This window comes from Pristis pectinata, chromosome 9 (genome assembly GCF_009764475.1).
Source record: "Pristis pectinata isolate sPriPec2 chromosome 9, sPriPec2.1.pri, whole genome shotgun sequence".
Taxonomy (NCBI): Eukaryota; Metazoa; Chordata; class Chondrichthyes; order Rhinopristiformes; family Pristidae; genus Pristis; species Pristis pectinata.
In genome coordinates, this window is record NC_067413.1 from 43,059,287 (window position 1) to 43,077,907 (window position 18,621).

The window sequence follows — 18,621 nt, forward strand, 5'->3', positions numbered from 1 at the left end:
GATGAGTAAAATCTCAAGCTTTGAAATGTCTTATGCTGATCTGAAAGGGGTTATTTTGAGTAGGAATTTCACAATGCATTATTACAGGAAAATAACTAAAAATATAACTGTTCATATACTGGCTTTGACACTTGCCACTCCCAATAAAAGCCAAAATCCAAAGCATCCCTACCGCAACTAATAAACGGGCACACAGTGATATAATTCTTAACGTGGTGTTAGTTTTAGACAAGGCTTCATGATTTCACAACTTGAAATAACAGTTTCAAAAATGACAAGAAAAGCAACTGGTTTATCTTCTCCATATCTAATCATTTAGTCAATAACTGTATTGTTATGAGCTATTTCATCAGAAAAAGATCAAAAGAAAAAAAACTGGGTTTAATAAAAGCTTAATATCCTTAACCTTAAAACAAGCTAATTTTGAGCCCACAGTTGAAAGGCAGAGAGAGAGATTAATTAAGAACCCTTCCAGAGATTGCTCATTGTGCCATAAAATGCTGAGTTTTTAATAAGACATGAATTCCACACTTGGGGAGGGGCAGAAGCCTTAATGGGATGTTATCATCCTTACCCAAGAAGAAACTGAAGGCCATACTTTTTAATCTCACATAATAAGAACCATCAAAAGTTGAGGGGTGGAGGGGTACAAAGACAATGATAAATTAGAAGTACCCAAGGATTTCCAGTTACATCCATCATTTATATTGCTGTATAATGTAAATTTGGTAAATTTACAAAAATGTCAAATTAAAAATTAATCACATTGAAGTATAAAAATAATGAGCTTCATAATGATTACCCACATCTCAGGATGCTCCAAAGTACTCCTTTGGCAATAAATTACTTCAATCTGTGGTCACTGTTGGTTTGTAAAACAAATGCACCACTAATGTATTTACAACAGAATCCTATAAGTAGTGAATGAGATAAATAACCCCAGGGGTTTTGCTTTTGTTGCATATTCCGAATAAGCCAATTCAGCAATTTCAGATATAACCACTACTCCTTGTTTTAAAACAATTATGGTTAGGATTAGTTCTGTTTTTGTCAGAGTCAAACTTTTGTTTCTTCAGTTGTCTCACACCACTCCACCACAGGCCTTACTTTTCTAGTACTTACCATTACCCCTTTCTTTCCCCCTCTACTTACCCAAAACCTACTACTTATTTTTTTTCTTGAGACATTAATTGTTCATTGCACTTCACAGCAGTTTCTGACCTACTTGGTGTTTCTAGCATTTCCAACTTCAATTTTTGGTGGCGTTGAAGGATGCCTTCAAAACTTTCAACTGGTGTAACAGCACAGTGTTTGGTTAATGGATTAGTAAACCAGAGAACAAAACTAATAACTTTAAGATAAAAGTTCAAATCCTAATATAGTAATTGCAAATATATATAATAAATCTGTAATAGAAATGCTTGTTATGAGAAAATAAAATATGAAAAGGTCCAATTGTGTTGCTTAGGAAAGACAACCCACCATTATTACTCTTAACTACCCCCTGAAATGGCAGAAAAAGCCATACAGTTGTATCAAAATTTCTGAAAACTATAAGAATAAAAATCAATTGGTATAGATCCTTGGCACCAGCCATGGGATCACAAAGGCACACCCAGTACAATCAATCCAGCAAGATCCCTTCTATTAAGGTGAACACATTTGCCAAAAGTGGAAAAGGCTTATCAGGAAGTAACATGGTTACAATCTCAGAATATCTTCCAGTCAATACCCAGTCTTCTCCATTAACATCCCTGATCTAAAAAAACAAATAGGGGGAAGACACATCAGCATCTATAGAGGCAAAGAAATGGTCGACGTTTTGGGTTGAGACCCTGCATCAGGACACTCCACAGATGCTACTTGGCCCACTGAGTTTCTCCAGAAGCTTGTTTTTCGTTCCATATTCCAGCATCTGCAGTTGAGTCTCCACATCCCTGATTTATCCTTCATCACCACAGCAGACCCATCAGGGGTACCCATAAAATGGTCTGCAGTCAGAAGGGTATAGCCTTGTGATTCCTTAAAATTGATTTCCTCCCCAGTGAAATTTTGTGGTATCAAGCCAAACAAGGATAAATAAACCTCTTGCTGATTACTATCTATTATCCTCAAACAACTACTAATCATGAGTGCTCTGCGGTAAACACCACTTGGAACCAGCATTGACTGCAGCCAGGGCATAGGTTGTATTTTGGACATCAAGACTAGCTTGGTACCACCAATAACTAACAACTTAATGGCATAGCTGCCAAACTGCTGCAGAAATTTGCCTATCACAGATATATTTGTTCAAAAGGTACTGGTAGGAATGGTCATTACCTGCGGAGACAACTTGCCTCAGTCTGGCCTTAACACTATGCTAAATAGAATAGACACAAGTCCAGCAACACGAAATTACACATACAAAATACACCATCAACAAAATGGACTTCACAATCTGTAATCTTATCGCTCAATATAAACTTCATTCTCATCAAGCCAGGAGCACTTCCTTAGTTCAATGTGTAAAAGAGACAGCGTCAACAACCCCAACAATGTGGTACCAAACTGGCGAAGCTCTACAAGGTACTATGCATACTAAGCAGTGGAAACAGCATGTTATAGAGATCTACTAGAGAAACAAAGGACTGACGATGCTGGAATCTAGATGAAAAACACAATGATGCTGGAGGAACTCAGCAGGCCATGCAGCATCTGTGGAAAAAAGCAGGCGGTCAACGTTTCGGGTCAGGACCCTTCTTCAGGACTGAAGATAGGAAAAGGGGAAGCCACCAGATCAGATCAAAATACTAGAGTCCTTCATGTGTGAATGGTGGTAGACAATTAAAACTAGGAAGGAGACAGCTTGGTGATGGGCAAACCCAGCAAGCAAGCAAACAAAAGAAAGTTGAAACTTGTACTTCAGGCAAAAGCTTCAAGTGGATGTTTCACCATGGCCTTCTCCCAAGGTCCCTACCATTAATTATGCCAGTTTTCAGCCAATTCAACTCACACATATGATAACAAGAAATAGCTAAGTGCAATCATCCTGGCAAAGGTAATGGCTCCAAAAACATGATAGTGATGCTGGAAACTTGTGCTATGGAGCCAACCACATCACAGGCCAAGCTATTCCAATAAACTATAACACTGGATCTACCCAAAGTACAAAAGTTACCACGAATGCCCTGTCCACAAAAAGCTATTTAGTCCTGACCCTTGAGCCTATTCTCAATCAGGAGTCACTAGCTGTGCAATCATGAAGCACTTACTCACCAATAACCCACTTCTTAGTGTGGACTCTGCCAATACAACTCGGCTCATTTCAGCCTTAGTCCAAATATAGGTGCAGTAACAGTGGTTGCCCTTCACATCAAGATAACCTTTAACCAGGTGGGATCAAAGAGCCCAAATAAAATGGAAGTCAATGGGGAAGATACTCTACTGGGTGGAAGAAGGTCGAGGTTATTGAACAACCATGCAACTCCAGGATACCATTGCAAGAATGCCACATGGCAATATCTTGGGCCCAATCATCTTCAGTTGCTTCTTCAACAGCCGTCCCTCCATAAAATAAATGATACAAATGTTTGTTGATTATCATGTTCACTTTTATTCACCATTCCTTCTTTAATGAAACAGTCTGCCCCTGGATGCAGCAAAACCAAGATTCCCTCATTCCACAAATCTTCACATCTGCCAGGTTCAATACACATTGTATAGTTTTGCAGTTATTAGGCTGAGACTAATTTTCTAGTGAATGCAGCAATTTTTCAGTTTCAATCAGGATTAACCCTGCAGTTGGAGGCAACTTAACAACTTACAGAATGACAAAAAGTTAATCCTTCTAAATATCTCAAATTAAAACTGGGATCAGATGGCTAGAATTAGAATAACATAAATTTAAGCACAGTGGAGAGAAACCCATCTAAAGAAAATCAATTATTACCTGACTAAAGAAAAGTACATTTCTGATGCCATTTTATTTTACAATGCAAGGTTTATTATATTAAAAAGCTCTGCATTGCATCTTTCAATATCTGCATATACTTTACAGCCTCAGTATCCACAATTGAGCATCAGCCTATAAATATGTGCTTAAATATCTAGAACAGAGCTTGAAGCCAAAGCCATTGCGACTCAAAGGCGACTCAGCCCCCCAAGCTGCTCCTCCATTTAATAAGATCATGGATAATCTGACTGTAACTTCACCATATTCTCACTGTCCCCAAGTAACCTTTCACCCCTTGCTTATCAAGCATTGCTCCACCTGTCTTACAATTTTCAGTCTCCTTCCATCACCTTTATGAGGAGAATTCCAAGGTTCTTAACCCTCAGAGAAAGTGTTTCTCCACCTGTCCTAAATGAGGAATTCCTTAGTTTTATACAGTGATGCACAAGTGGAAATATTAACTGTGTTACCAATACACTGGTATCTCACTCAACACATAGTATACTTTCCCAGGAACGAGAGCATAGATGGAATCAGTGCAACAAGGGTATGTATAGGGGGCAGTTGCATTACTGACAGTGCTGCTGTGCTGGGAGTGTGACCTGCCCTTCTGCTGTTGTGCCAGAAACATGACATAAATCGCTGCCCCCACTTGTTGCTGTGCAGTGCTGTGTCAGGAACCTGGTGCAAATCCAGCAATGAATTCCCCAATGCATTACTCTGGAGAAGCTGCCTTGAGGGCTGGTGTTGGTAAATTAGAGTAGGTAGTGCAACAGCTCAGTGCTTCACCTTGGCCACCAGTAAGTACAGCCATTCCCAAGACAGAAGTGCAGAGAGAAAGGGAAAGCAGGGGTTTGTGCCAGGTTACTGGCACTACAACATGTTGCCTGAGTGGGTGTCCTTTTAGAACTATTAGACCGGAAGACCAAGTGTGCTGCAATGAATCAGCACTCTGCAAGGTAGCACTAAGCAGAGTACCAAAGTATAACTGAATCATAACTTCCATATATTTACATTCAATTCCCCTAGCAATAAACATGGTTAGTTTTCCTAATTACCTGCTGTACCTGCATACTGGTCATTTGCAAATTATGCATCCAAATCTTTCTGCATTTCAGAACTCTACAATAATCTCCTTTTATCTTTTGGAGACACAAGAGACTACAGATGCTATATTCTAGAGCAACAAACAATCAGCTGGAGGAACTCAGCAGGTTGAGCAGCATCTGTTTGGGGGTGGGGGGGTGGTGGTGGTTGGAATTGCCAACATTTTGGGTCAAAGCTCCACTCCTCATATTCTTTTTCTTGTCAAAATGCGCAATTTTGCATTTTCCCACATTACACTCCATTTGCCAGATCTTTGTCCTCTCACTTAACGTACCTATATCCATCTGTAACCTCCTTGTGTCCTTTTTCACACTTTACCTTCTCACCATCAGCACATTTAGCAACCACACCATTTGTGCATTCATCCAAGTCATACTGAGCCAGGCCAGCATGGCATGCCCCAACCCAAATCCGCATGTTTTATCAGAACATATACTCAATCAGAAATTGACACACATAGTTGGGTTCTGATGGGCTGAACTTAAATAGCCACATTCCAATGTGAACTGCATACAGCAACCATTTACCATTTATCTACACATGCAATTTAATTCTTGTCACTTTTTTTTACATCCGAATGCTTCAGAAAGGACCTCCTAGAAGTAATAAGTTTACCTTCAGAAATAATTTAACTGTCCAACAAACTTACCTCTCAACAAAGGAGTCCAACTTAGCGAGCTCATCAGACAATCCCACCAAGACATCTAATGTTCCAACCTATTAAGGGACAGAAAAAAATCCCATATTAAAAGCAGTACAAAATTAAGTGATGGTAGAATGGAAATTTGAAGATCCTAATGAGTTGGTAACTTCAAAGGCAATTGTGTGTATTTTTTTCCAAAAAAAAGTCCTAACTTTGAGCATTTCTACATTTTGTCCACAAAATGCCAGCATAGCAATATTTAAATGTACAATATGACCAAACCTAAAATTACTAAAAAGGTGAATGATAGAAATGCTGAATCTTAAATGCAGAATTTAAAAAAAATTTACTGTTCTATGTTTTATTTCTATTAGTTTACATAGACCATAGGTCTCCTTCACATTTGAAATAATTATTGTTTCAACATTGGTTTAGATGCCAGCAGAACAAAATTGCAGAAATCTGAACTTCAAGGCTTCTTCCTAATTCTCAAATTCATTTAACAAGATATTTTTCGTGGGGCAACAGTTAGTATGCAAGCTCCGCAAAACATTATACTGCCAAGCACGAAAATGACTCATCTTAAGGCAATCCTTTTTCAACAAACAGCAATGAAAATTTCCCATCTTAGTCAAAATAAAAGTGAATAGAATATCTCAACACTGAAGGAAATCATTTTGCCATGATAAATTTAATTTTCAAATGTGGATTCAAAAAGCCATATTGCCCAGAATCATTCATGTTATGAAAAACTTTGCATTTCAGAGGGAATTTTTTTGTCATTATTCAGGTAAGTCTGCTTCTGTGGAGGAAAGAAACAGTTAACAATTCATATCAGTGATCTTTTAGCACTTTTGGAAAAATTAAAAGGCTGCAAGTTTTAAAAAAACACTGGAAGCCCACGGGGTATTGGTGAAGAAAGGAAAGTTTCTGATGGAGATCAGATTACAAAAGGTGGGGGAAGGATGGTGATGCAAGGCAAAAGAGGGCAGTAATGAGGCAAAAGCAAAATATGGGTCTAATGGAGGCACAAATAGGAATGGAAGCATTCTACAAACAGGTCACCCAAAGTTCAATCCTCTCAGTACAAAAGAGGCTACATCATGAACAGCAAAAATTATATACCAAATTGAAAAATGTTCAAACAAAGAACTGTTTCATCAGGAAAGAGACTTAAGCCCTCAAAACTGGAAAAATGAGAGGGGAAAATTGACCAAGGGGCAAATCTCATAGACTCACACAGGAAAGCACAATGAAGAGAGAAGGCAGAAGGTGATTGGGAATTAGGTTGAGGAGAGAATGGTTCTTTAGGAATGCTGAAAAAAAAGGGGAAAACCCCATATGTGGTGGCATCATAGTGGAGATTATGGAAAGAGGATGATCTGTTGAATGCCAAAGAATAGAAAGGACAACCTCACTACTCCTGGGAAGGAAAGGAAAAGAGTGACAGAAGGGAAATGGAACAGATATGTCCTAGGGCCCTGTCAACAATTAGCAGGGTAGTCACCAGTGAAGCAAGAGGAGATTATTCACAGACCTGAGCACTATTGGGAAGTGCAGCATTTACCTATTTGCTCTTCAAGTATTTTCATTGTCATTGTTACTGTTAGGGATGCAGGAGTTATGGAATTATGTGACTATACGAGGAATTCAAATGAGAACCAGTCTTCAGTTCTTAATGTAAATTGCAAGCAGTAATCAGTTTGAAGTTAAAAGAACACCTTTGTAAACAAACAGTACTGTCTACAGAGCACAGTAGGGGGCTGGCTGCTCAAAAGGTATGGTTTGCAAAGTGATGTGACCATGAGACATTCTCCTATGCATCAGCAAAATGCAAGACAATGGGAGTATGTTAATTGGCCTAGATCAAACTAGGCAATTATGGCCAAGTTATTTTGCACCATTATGATTGAGTTCAAGGAAACTTGCAGACCAGACTGATATTGTCACTTTGCACATCAAACATGGTCACAGGCATATTTGCTGGATCAATAGTTGGGATATTTGTGTACTTAGAGAGTCAGCCCTCAGCATTAATTCTGGGTGTCTGGGTTCTGTCCTCTGAATGTTAAAACACTTTACTGGGACAAATTGACATGGATGGTCTAAAAGCTTCTGAGGTGTCTCCCCTTGTAGATATGTAACTCAAAGGAAGCATTGTCAGACTCAAAATATTGAAGTAAACAATGTCACTGTAGTTATTGAAATTGTATTGAGTCACCTGCTCTTACGATTGTTCTTAAAAGTATAAATCAAGTTCCAGGAGACTCTACTGAGAGGGTCTCCAGCAGAATGCCTTCTTGTCATGAGGAATAACCAGCTTCAGTGTCTCTCCAGTGACTCAGTTCACAGTCACAACAATTACTGTTTTTTTTATTACAGGCATGCATTAATACTGAACATTCAAAACTTTTAAAAGGATTCTCCACTACTTATAAAGGTTCTTGTCCAAATTATGCAAATAAATATTAACAGATAGAAATTTGAACATCAAGGCCACTTCCTAATTGCCAAATTCGTTAAGCAAAGTATATGGCAAAATGATTTCCTTCAGCATTGTGGTAGTTTATTCACTTTTATTTTGACCAAGATGGGAAGTCTTTTGTTGAATTATTGTCTAAATAAAATGAACACCACATAACCTTTACTAACCTTTAACCATACTCACCAACATGCCATTCAATCTCACTGGGAGCGAGAGAAAACAGTTCAGCTATTTGGCAACTACATCAAAGGCTTCAGGTACATTGTTTGTAATGCTAAAAGATTAAGTGGGTAGCTTTCATATAAAGCACAACTTAATGGAAACATCACCATAGTTATAGATGTTAAAGCTTCTGCTCAGGATACATCTGGGCTTTAGTCCAAATTCACCACACAGGTTGTTCTCCATAAAGTATTTAAGACAGAAAATAAGACAGCTAGAATACTAAACTTCTGTCATTCGATTTTAAACAAAAATTGAAATTATATTGAAAATTTTATCAAACAAGCTCATTCTTCTTTACCAACAAGAAATGTGACAAAGTACAAGTAAAATTTTAGTGAAAAGTTTCACCATTGCTTTCTGTTCATTCATATTCACCTTGGATCATACAGCAACACACAACCAAATTTCTTCTTTAATGTCAATGTGAAAATTTTCTCACTCGATAGGATCTAACCAATATCACTTTGTATTGCTATTGTTAGTTTCCATTCTGGAATTTAACATAAGTGTTAGGAGAGACCATGTGAACTCAATTCCTTTTGAGAGAAACAAAATCATTGGTTTTATTGCTTCAAAAATATAGACGAAGGAAAAGGTTGTGAACGTGTACAATTTTATGTCATGAGACTCAATTTGCAATTTCAATAAGTAAGTACCCATTTGTTACATACCTTCAAATCTGGAATTGCAAACTTGAAGTTAGTAGAGAGATTATTGCTCCTTGAGGTTGTAACATTTAATTTGTCCCATGTCTGTTGACATGTTTTCTCTCCAGGAGCAGATATTAACCAAAATTCTGTCATCCTCAAATAAGTAAATGACTTCTGAAGTAAATAATCAACGTACTGAAATAAGATGATAAAATTTAATTAATGCAATGGTAACACAATGTTTTACTTTACACATCAGTACTTAGAAATATGTTTCCATTCACAAATTTAAGATTGCTCATTCATTCAAAAACAAATTACTTAGGATACTGGAAGTGCTCAGGGTTGGGAGCATTATCACCACTTTTCAGTTTGCACCACCCCCTTTGTCATTTAATTTCTCCTATCTTCCACCCTATCACAGACCTTACCATTTGTTCTCTTCTCAACTCTCCAATTTCTTTACATCTTAGCATTTTCTCCAACTATTCTGCTGAAGGATTATCAACTTAAATTTCACACCCTCTCTCTCCTAGTACTTCAGAGTATCAAGATATTACAACTGGAATCACTGCTGAAACATTAAGAAATACAGCAATTATTTTGCAGAGTCCCACAAAGTAATCAAAAAAATGCTGTTTTATTAACAAAGATTATCATGGCTAACAACTTTTCCTCAATGAGAACCCCTTGCTCTTCTGAATAGTGCCATAGACTATTTCATATCCATGAAAAAACACAACAGGGTTTTGTGTACTCTAGTGCTACCCAATTAGAAAATATATGAACAAAAAATGGGTCCAAAGTTCCACTGCATGAGCTGGAGTTGGGATTTACTCACTAATTTGGAGATGCAATTTAGGATCTTTACTATAATTAAACAATCTGGCCTTTTGACATTTATATTCAGAATTATCATCTGTTCAAAGTTACAAATCTACAGTACTACTGTAGATTACATTTAAAATTAAATTAACAGCTAATACTTACAGGGAGAACTAGGCATCAGATATCAACAGACATCTTAATCTGTGAATTTAATATCAATCGCTGATTGCTCAGCTGGCAAATAAAGCAAAAAAGAACAAAAGATCTGAACTTCAATACAACTAAGTTAGCAGCTAGACAGAGTCTAACAATTGACTTTAATATTCAGACAAAAATGGGGAAAATCTGCAGGGCCTTCAAGCCTCCAAGAGGGAATACACATGCAGATGTTGGGTAAAGATTATGCTGTGGTACAAATGATCACTATACAAGTTCACCAACAGACAGGCACAACTTTGAGAGTTTACACCATGCTCAAAATTACAGCTCTGTTAGAATCAGTTCCTTTAAATGCCTTGAAAGTACCAGGGTGAAAGAGAATCCACACAACTACAAAAAATTCTTAATTTTGAATTCTCTCCCCTCAAACAACAGCTGATAAAATTGCTTCCAATACTCTTTGCTCATTCTACCTAAAAAGGCAAAAATTTCTTAACATTCTGTACCCAATTCCAGGAATTGGAATACCATAGAATACTTGAGGAAAGAAAACTAGTTTGAAAATAACATCCTCTGAGAAATTAACAAATCATGTTTATGTTACACAATAAATGAAATCCCTAAACTTTCACTTCTTGAAACACAGACAAGCCTGGCAGCAACTTCCCTATCATTAGTCTACCAAAGTTTTGTATTTCTGATTTTATTTTTTTTCCTCTTCTTGTGTCACTCACAAACCTACTCTGCTAACCTATTTAAGCAAATGTGTATACATTTTCGGAAACTCTGATGTTTGCATGCACTAAACATTTTCAGAATTGTACTAAGTTGATTAAGTTAAATACAATTCATAAAGTTATGACAAAATAAAAATATCCCTCTTTAAAATAGTTCATTTGGAATTTATGCAAACCTGATTGCATGACTAGTGGAAGCAAATGCTTAATTTGGACTCAAAAGAAGCCAGAGCAGATAACATATCTATTTATTCCTACCGGAAAAGACAAATTTACAAAAAGAAGTCAAACTAATTTTTTTCTATTAAACATCATGGATATCTAAAGCAATTATTCAATCAATGCAGGTCCACATTAAAATTCCTGGCTTAATTCCATTGCAAGCTCAAAAGACATATTTAATGTTTTTAAAGAAGCTCTTTAAAAAAGTTGCATTAAAGCAGAATACATGATTGAATTTTTTTTACAAAATGTATAGCGATGTATAAGCAACAAACATAGGTGTTTAGGAATTTCAAATACCAAATATTAATAATGCTATTATTCTGCTTATAATCCAGAAGCAAAAATATTTGGAAGACTGGTGATTTTTGAGTAGATATCACTGTTGGAAGCAAAGCCAAAATGTCACCTTAAAAAAAAATGACAAGAGGTTCACATGCAACTAAAAGCAAAATCCTTTGATCACTTATGCCAGAAATGGTTGGCATCATACCACAGCAACCTTCTCCATTACACAGAGAGAAATATACTACACATGCATTAACATGCAGTTACGAGGTCAGAACAGAAATTTATTTGTAATGTTAACCAGCAGATATAAGGTTTAAAGCCAATACATAAACTGGATGCTACAATGAACCTATGGGATTGGGAATGAGAGTGAGAAAGTACTTAAATAAATGCTTCTAATATGGAAATGGTTACAAATCCCAATCTCTACACAGCAAGTCCAATTCTTCAAATCAATAGCTATCAGAGTGGCTGAAAGCTAGGTCTGATGTCCCAATTCTGGTGCTAAATATTTCATGGTTGAATAATTTATCTTAAAATACAAATACCGTATTTTGTGCCATGACCAAGCCTTGCATCGCTGAGCTCAAAGTTCAATAACTTATGTCAGCAGTTACTTTTTTACGCTATGTTTCTGTTTATCTACTTGTTCCATTTCATCGGAATTGATTTAGCAAGTAGTTAATTTGAATAATTGAGCAAAAACTAAAGTGATAGTCTCAAATGTATTCCATAAGTATAAGTGCAGGCAGGTGACCTGCTCCCTTACCCTTTCATGAAAAAATTCCTGATACAAACAACATGCCAAACACCATACTTGCAAAAAATATGACTAGGACCATTTGAAGCCACAACTGTTTGATAAGATTTGTAAGTGTAGAATAGGAATATAGTCCATCTGAATTTTCAGAAGATATGCAATAACATAGCTCACAAGAAACTGTCCAGAAAGTTTAGTGTTCGATATAAGAGTTAATGTTGAAGCATGGCAGTCAAACAATTATAATGAATGGGTTGCTCAAACGAGGTAAATTGCAAAGTAGTGCACTGCCCACATTTTACAACATCTGCAATCAATCCTCTATCCACCGTAGATTTCAGTATACATAGGTCATTAGCATTAAGTATTAGCAAAATGCAACATTAATTGACAATATAACCAGGAATATCAAACATTAATGAACTTCAGTAAGATAAATAGTTTAGTTAATGCAAATATATCTTACAAAGAAAAAAAATAGAAGTGTAGAATCAGTTCAAAGGCAAAGATGTGGGTGAACAAAAACTTCAACAGATTTAACTTCCTCAGTGTGTAATCACAGGTAAATGAAGACTTGGAGGCCAGTAGGATCTTTGGCTTTATTGAAAGGGTTGTAGAAAAGCTAACAAGAAGCTAAATATGAATTAGACATTAGGCCAGAGTTAAGAGCATAATATATAATTATGGGCATTCTGTTACAGAAAAAAGTGAACTCACAGAATATTAAGAGAAGGAATTTAAGGCATTTTGAGTATTCCACTAAAGAATGCAAAGGGGATTTTTATTTTCTTTTGATGGTTCAACGATTTAGAGATGGAGAGGGGCAAGAAGAAATCTATCTAAACGGCTGGTTATTGCTGCATGGAATGAATTGCATCAAAAAAAAAACACTCTTTGGAAAACAATTACATTTTAAGCAAAACATCATACGCTCCCTCTAATACAGACAAGTAGTTACTACTGCCCACTGCAAAAATCTTAGTAACACATCACAGTACAAAATAATCCACTAACTTCAATGATTCTAATAATAATTGCTACTAGGAAATGTCCAACTCATAGACAGACTTCAAAAATATCAAATCAATTGTGTCAGAATCTGTACTATGGTGGGATAGAAGTCTTATCCCAACTGAAGTAAACTTTACTGAACAGTTAGCCAGTTGAGATGTTAAATTGATCCTATGCTTATACCAAGATATTTATAAGTGTGTTATTTTGGTGAACTGACTTGCCTTACTGATATCTAAGTTATTCGCTACACCAACCTATGTTTTATAAAATAAAGAATCGCCACTCTGAAAAAAAATTAACCTATTTGTTCTGAATTACATCGCCATCCGGGACATGCCCTCTTCATGTTACTACCATCGGGGAGGTGGTACTGGAGCCTGAAGACCCACACTCAGCGTTTCAGGAACAGCTTCTTCCCCTCTGTCATCAGATTTCTGAACAGTCCATGAACCCTACCTCATTATTCCTCTATTTATTTATTTTTGTAACTTATGGAAATTTTTATGTCTTGCACTGTACCACTGTCACAAAGCAACAAATTTCATGTCAGTGATAATAAACCTGATTCTGATTACACTGAAGGTTTGCAGTTTGAGAGATTTGAGACTGAATAAACAATTTTAAACACTGGTATACTAGTAAGTAACTACATACCTCAGTAAACCCAAGATCAATAAACAATTAACACTACGTTTGATAAATGTATCCAATTAGCATTGTATTAAGATCTCTTATTCATATTTTAAAGGATATCAACATTTCTTTAAAATCCCAATCTGACAAGAATTATTGTGTCAAAAGTCACCCAAGTGTTACCACTGCGTGACAAGTCTAGTGTGTAGTGCACACGATATGTTCTACAAACCCTGATGACAACACAATATCATTAGAGGCTCCCACCAACTTAAATGGACGAATCTATCTTAAGTACTCAGCATTCGTGACAAGCAGCCCAGTGATTTCCCCAACTGAGGAAAGCGGATTTATTGGGAGATTGCTTAATTGATTCTTGCACTTCCCTAAACGTTGTAGCGTGTTTTGTGGGAAGGGGATGAAGAAACAGGCACCGACCTTTGCAAAGGGAAAATGGACAGAACACCGACCCCCTGAAGATTTCAAAGTCAGTGAAGAGGACAGCCTCAGTCACCAAACAAAACCGTCTACTGGCAGCCAACTGTGGGAAAACTTTGAGAGAAAACAAGGGGGCGAGTGGTCATCACTCCCCTCCGGGGTTCGGGCCTTGCTCCTGCATCATTCGCCCCGGTATTTAACTGACAACAAACCCAACCACCACCGCACACGGCTGGCAAAGGGCGCCGTCCAAGGGTTCGGCGGCTCGGGCGAGGAGAGGAGGTCGAGGCCTTACCGGTGTGAGGCCGAAGCAGCCCGGGGTCGCCTGTGATGCTGTGGCCGCCCTGCTCCTGCCTTCACATCGCCCGCTGCCTTCGAGCGGCAGAGCTCCAGTCACTTGCTCAGTCAGCTGAGCTCCCGGCGCCTGCGCATTCGCCGCTGCCGCTTCCGCTTCTCGCGCCGGGCTGCGCGCCCGCGCCCCCACACGTCTCGCGCGGAGCCCGGCGCGCCCCGACGCAATTACTCGGGTGCGCCCTTCCTCTGTGCAGCGCCTCTCAGGCGAGGTTGATGCATGAGATTCACCGTTTTCTCAAGTCGGTGCGAACTGTTTTGTGGCATTTAGAGAAACTGCGTAAGTTTCAAAGAGGTGCATCTCTGGGTCGTTTTTACTGACAAGGAATGCCACTTCTGATGTTCCTTCTCCCCATTCACCGAAGTTTAGTTTATGCAGCGTGTCCCAATGCAAGTGAAGTACTTTTTGAAGTGTTTATGGTGTGGTCACGGCAGCCACAAACTGCTGGATCTAAGTATAAATCAGAATACCAAAGTAATTGCTCATCCTCAATATCGTTCCATGGGATTTCGCCTCCCCCCCCCCCCCCCCCAACAAAAACTCTACAAGGTCTTGGGAAGTGCAAGAATCAAAACAGTAGATGGCACCTTGATTTAACATCTCCATTCCAAAAACGATCTTTTCTTCCTTCTGCACAGGAGTGCCAGGTTAAACTTTTGTGATCAAATCTCTGAAAAGGGATTTCAACTGACATTCTTCTAACTCAAAGCCGAAAGTCCAAGCCAATTATACACAGCTGACATGACTGACACAGAATGGTTAAAACGCAGGAGGTCATTCAGCCTATCAAGTCTATTACCAGCTCTGTGTAAAAGATACACTGAGAGTCTTTCTCCCCATACCCAGTCTTTCCTTTCAGATACTTATCCAACACTCTTTTGAACACTACAATTGAATCTGCTTCCAGTACTGCACACGTAGGGAAGTGTGGGGTTATGCGCCTTGGTAAGAATAATAAAGGTGTAGATGACTATCTAAATGGGGAGAGAATTCAGAAATCAGAGGTGCAAAGGGATTTGGGAGTCCTAGTTCAGGATTCCCTTAAAGTTAACTTGCAGGTTGAGTCGGTAGTAAAGAAGTCAAATGCAATGTTAGCATTCATTTTGAAAGGACTTGAACATAAAAGGATGTAGTGCTGAGGCTTTATAAGGGGTTGGTCAGACTGCATTTGGAATATCGTGAGCAATTTTGGGCCGCATATCTAAGGAAAGATGTGCTGGCTCTGGAGATGGTCCTGAGGAGGTTCATGAGAATGATCCCAGGAATGAAAGGCTTAACAATATAAGGAGCACTTGATGTCTCTGGGCCTGTACTTGATAGGGTTCAGAAGGATGAGGGAAGATCTCATTAAAACCTACTGGATACTGAAAGGCCTGGATAGAGTGTACATGGAGAGGATGTTTCCATTAGTAGAAGAGTCTAGGATCCTTAGATCACACTTTTTTCGATATTTGCAGATTAGAAATGTTTTAAAAGCTACTATACCCTCTTTTCTGACACCTTACAAAATTGAAATTACAGAAAAAATTTTAGGTCTTAATCCTTATCAGAAGGGCTTGATAGCAATAATCTATGATTTAATTATGAAAATATGTCCAGAATCACTGGACAAAATTAAGAATGAATGGGAAAGTGAACTCCAGACATCTTTACCTACAGAGAAATGGAAGAAAATTCTTCATTTAGTTAATACATCTTCAATGTGTGCCAGAGATTCTTTGATACAATTTAAGGTAGTCCACAGGACCCATATGTCAAAAGATAAGCTAGCCCGTTTTTATCACCATATAAATCCTATATGTGACAGATGTAAATCGAATGTGGCTTCTTTGACACATATGTTTTGGTCCTGTCCTCTTTTGGAAAAATATTGAAAAGACATTTCTAACATTATCTCAACTGTATTGAATATTGATTTACAACCTCACCCTATCACTGCAATGTTTGGATTACCAAGGATAGATTCTCGCCGTTTATCTGCTTCTGCTTACCGTATGATTGCCTTTGTTACAGTAATGGCCAAATGATCCATTTTGCTTAAATGAAAGGATCCAATACCCCCTACTACTTTTCAATGGTTCTCTCAAACTATATCATGTTTAAACTTGGAAAAAATTAGGAGTGGTACTGTTGATCCTTCACTTAAATTTGAAGATATTTGGAGTCCATTTATTCAATATTTTCACATGATATAGATCCCCTTTCAATAATTCTCTAATTTAGAGGAACGGAGTTGAAGACATAATGTTGCTCTGTTTCTACTGAGAAATTTCAGTCCAGTCTTTTTTTTCCTTTTTTTTATTCTTTTTGAAATGTTTCTGTTTAGTTTGGTTTGATATATTGTTTATAATTTTTCTTATTGATTTGGGGATTTTTTTCTCTTTCTTTTCTTTTACATATATAAGAAATCTTTTTAGTTTCTTTTATATTATATTCATTTACTAAAGATCAAGGGATCTACAGATTTTTTAATATATTTTATTGTTCTTTATGATTATCTATTGCTATGATTTTTCTCCTGATCTCTTTGTATTACATGTACAAACATTGATGTTATATATTTATCTGTATTAATTTGAAAACTAATAAAAAGTTTGAAAAAAAAGTCTAGGATCCGAGGGCACAGCCTCAGAATAAAGGGATGTCCCTTTAAAACTGAGATGAGGAATTTTCTCAGCCGGAGGGTGGTGAATCTGTGGAATTCATTGCCACAGAGGGCTGTGGAGGCCAGGTATTTGGGTGTATTTAAGGCAGAGATTGGTAGGTTCTTGATCGGTAAGAGGGTTAAGGGTTACAGGGAGAAGCCGAGAGAATAAGGTTGAAAAAAAATCAGCCATGATTGAATGCTGGAGCAGACTCAATGGGCCGAATGGCCTAATTCTGCTCCTGTATCTTATGGTCTACACCCTTGATAATGCATTCTAATTCACTGAGTAATAAAACTTCTTCTGACACTTTTAGTTCTTTTGAAATCAACTTCATTCTATCTGCCCTCATTCTTAACCTTTCCACCTCAGGAACAGTTGCTCTCTCCGCTCTGTATCCTTCATAATATGAAATACAGCTATAGGACTCCTCTGTTCCAAGGAGTTCTCCAGCTCCTCCAGCATATACACATAGCTGAAGTTCTTCATCTCTGGTTTCATTTTATTAAATGCATATAGTGTTGCTGTCACACAGCTCCAGCAACCTGAGTTAGATCCTGACTTCGAATGCTGTCTGTGAAGTTTGCACATTCTCCCTGTGACCATATGGGTTTCCTCCAGGTTCTCCAATTTCCTTCCACATCACATAGGTTAATTGACTACTGTAAGTTACCCCTTGGTGCAGAGAGGTGAAAAGTGAATCAAGGCGTTGATGGACATTGGGGGATAGAATTGATGGGAATGCTCTGAGAGTTGGCCTAGACTCAATGGGCTGAATGGCCTCCAACATCAAAAGGAAATAGAGTTATACAGCATGGAAACAGGCCTTTCAGCCCAACTCATCCATGCTGACCAAGGTGCCCATCTAAGCTAGTCCCATTTGCCTGCATTTGGCCCATATCCCTCTAAACCTTTACTATCCATGTACCTATCCCAGTTTCTTTTGAATGTTGTTATTGTATCTGCCTCAACCACTTCCCCTGGCAGCTCGCTCCATATATGCATAACCTTCTACATGAAGAAGTTGCCCCTCAGGTCCCTTATAAATTTTTCTCCTCTCATCTTAAACCTGTGCCCTCTAGTTTTTGATTCTATTTCCTTGGGGAAAAGACTGTGTGCATTCATATGAAATGTGTGTGAAATATGAAACAAAATGTGAAATAAATCTCTTCTGCATGCTGTCTAAAGCCTTTACATCTTTCCTAAAGTGTGGAGAATTGAAAAGAATATTGTAAAAATTAAAGTAAAAAATAAAGTGCCCAGAATTGGACACTGTACTCCAAGCTCTGGTGAGACCAATGTTTTATAAATTGTTACGAACCAGCAACAAAAGAAACACTCCCTCATGTGATAAGTGTTAAAAACTACTTTATTAATAACTACTTACGATAATAAGAAAAATAAAAGTTAAAATGTTAAAATGTTAGAAGTAAAAATGTTAAACCTTGAACATTAACCCCAAAACTAAACTTGTGTGTGTGTGTGTGTGTGTGTGTGT

General features: G+C 37.8%; 1 protein-coding gene across 1 annotated transcript in view; it reads right to left on the reverse strand.

Moving 5' to 3' along the window:
- atp6v1c1a (ATPase H+ transporting V1 subunit C1a) overlaps window positions 1-14,711 on the reverse strand; it is a 50,718-nt gene extending 36,007 nt beyond the window's left edge. Inside the window, exons 1-3 of the mRNA XM_052022937.1 lie at window positions 14,422-14,711; window positions 9,066-9,239; window positions 5,691-5,758 (exon numbers count right to left, since the gene is read on the reverse strand). Of these exons, the coding sequence (XP_051878897.1) occupies window positions 5,691-5,758; window positions 9,066-9,197 (200 nt within the window). The 5' untranslated portion in view covers window positions 9,198-9,239; window positions 14,422-14,711. The remainder of the gene's footprint in view (window positions 1-5,690; window positions 5,759-9,065; window positions 9,240-14,421) is intronic.
- Between the last annotated feature and the right edge of the window lie 3,910 nt (window positions 14,712-18,621).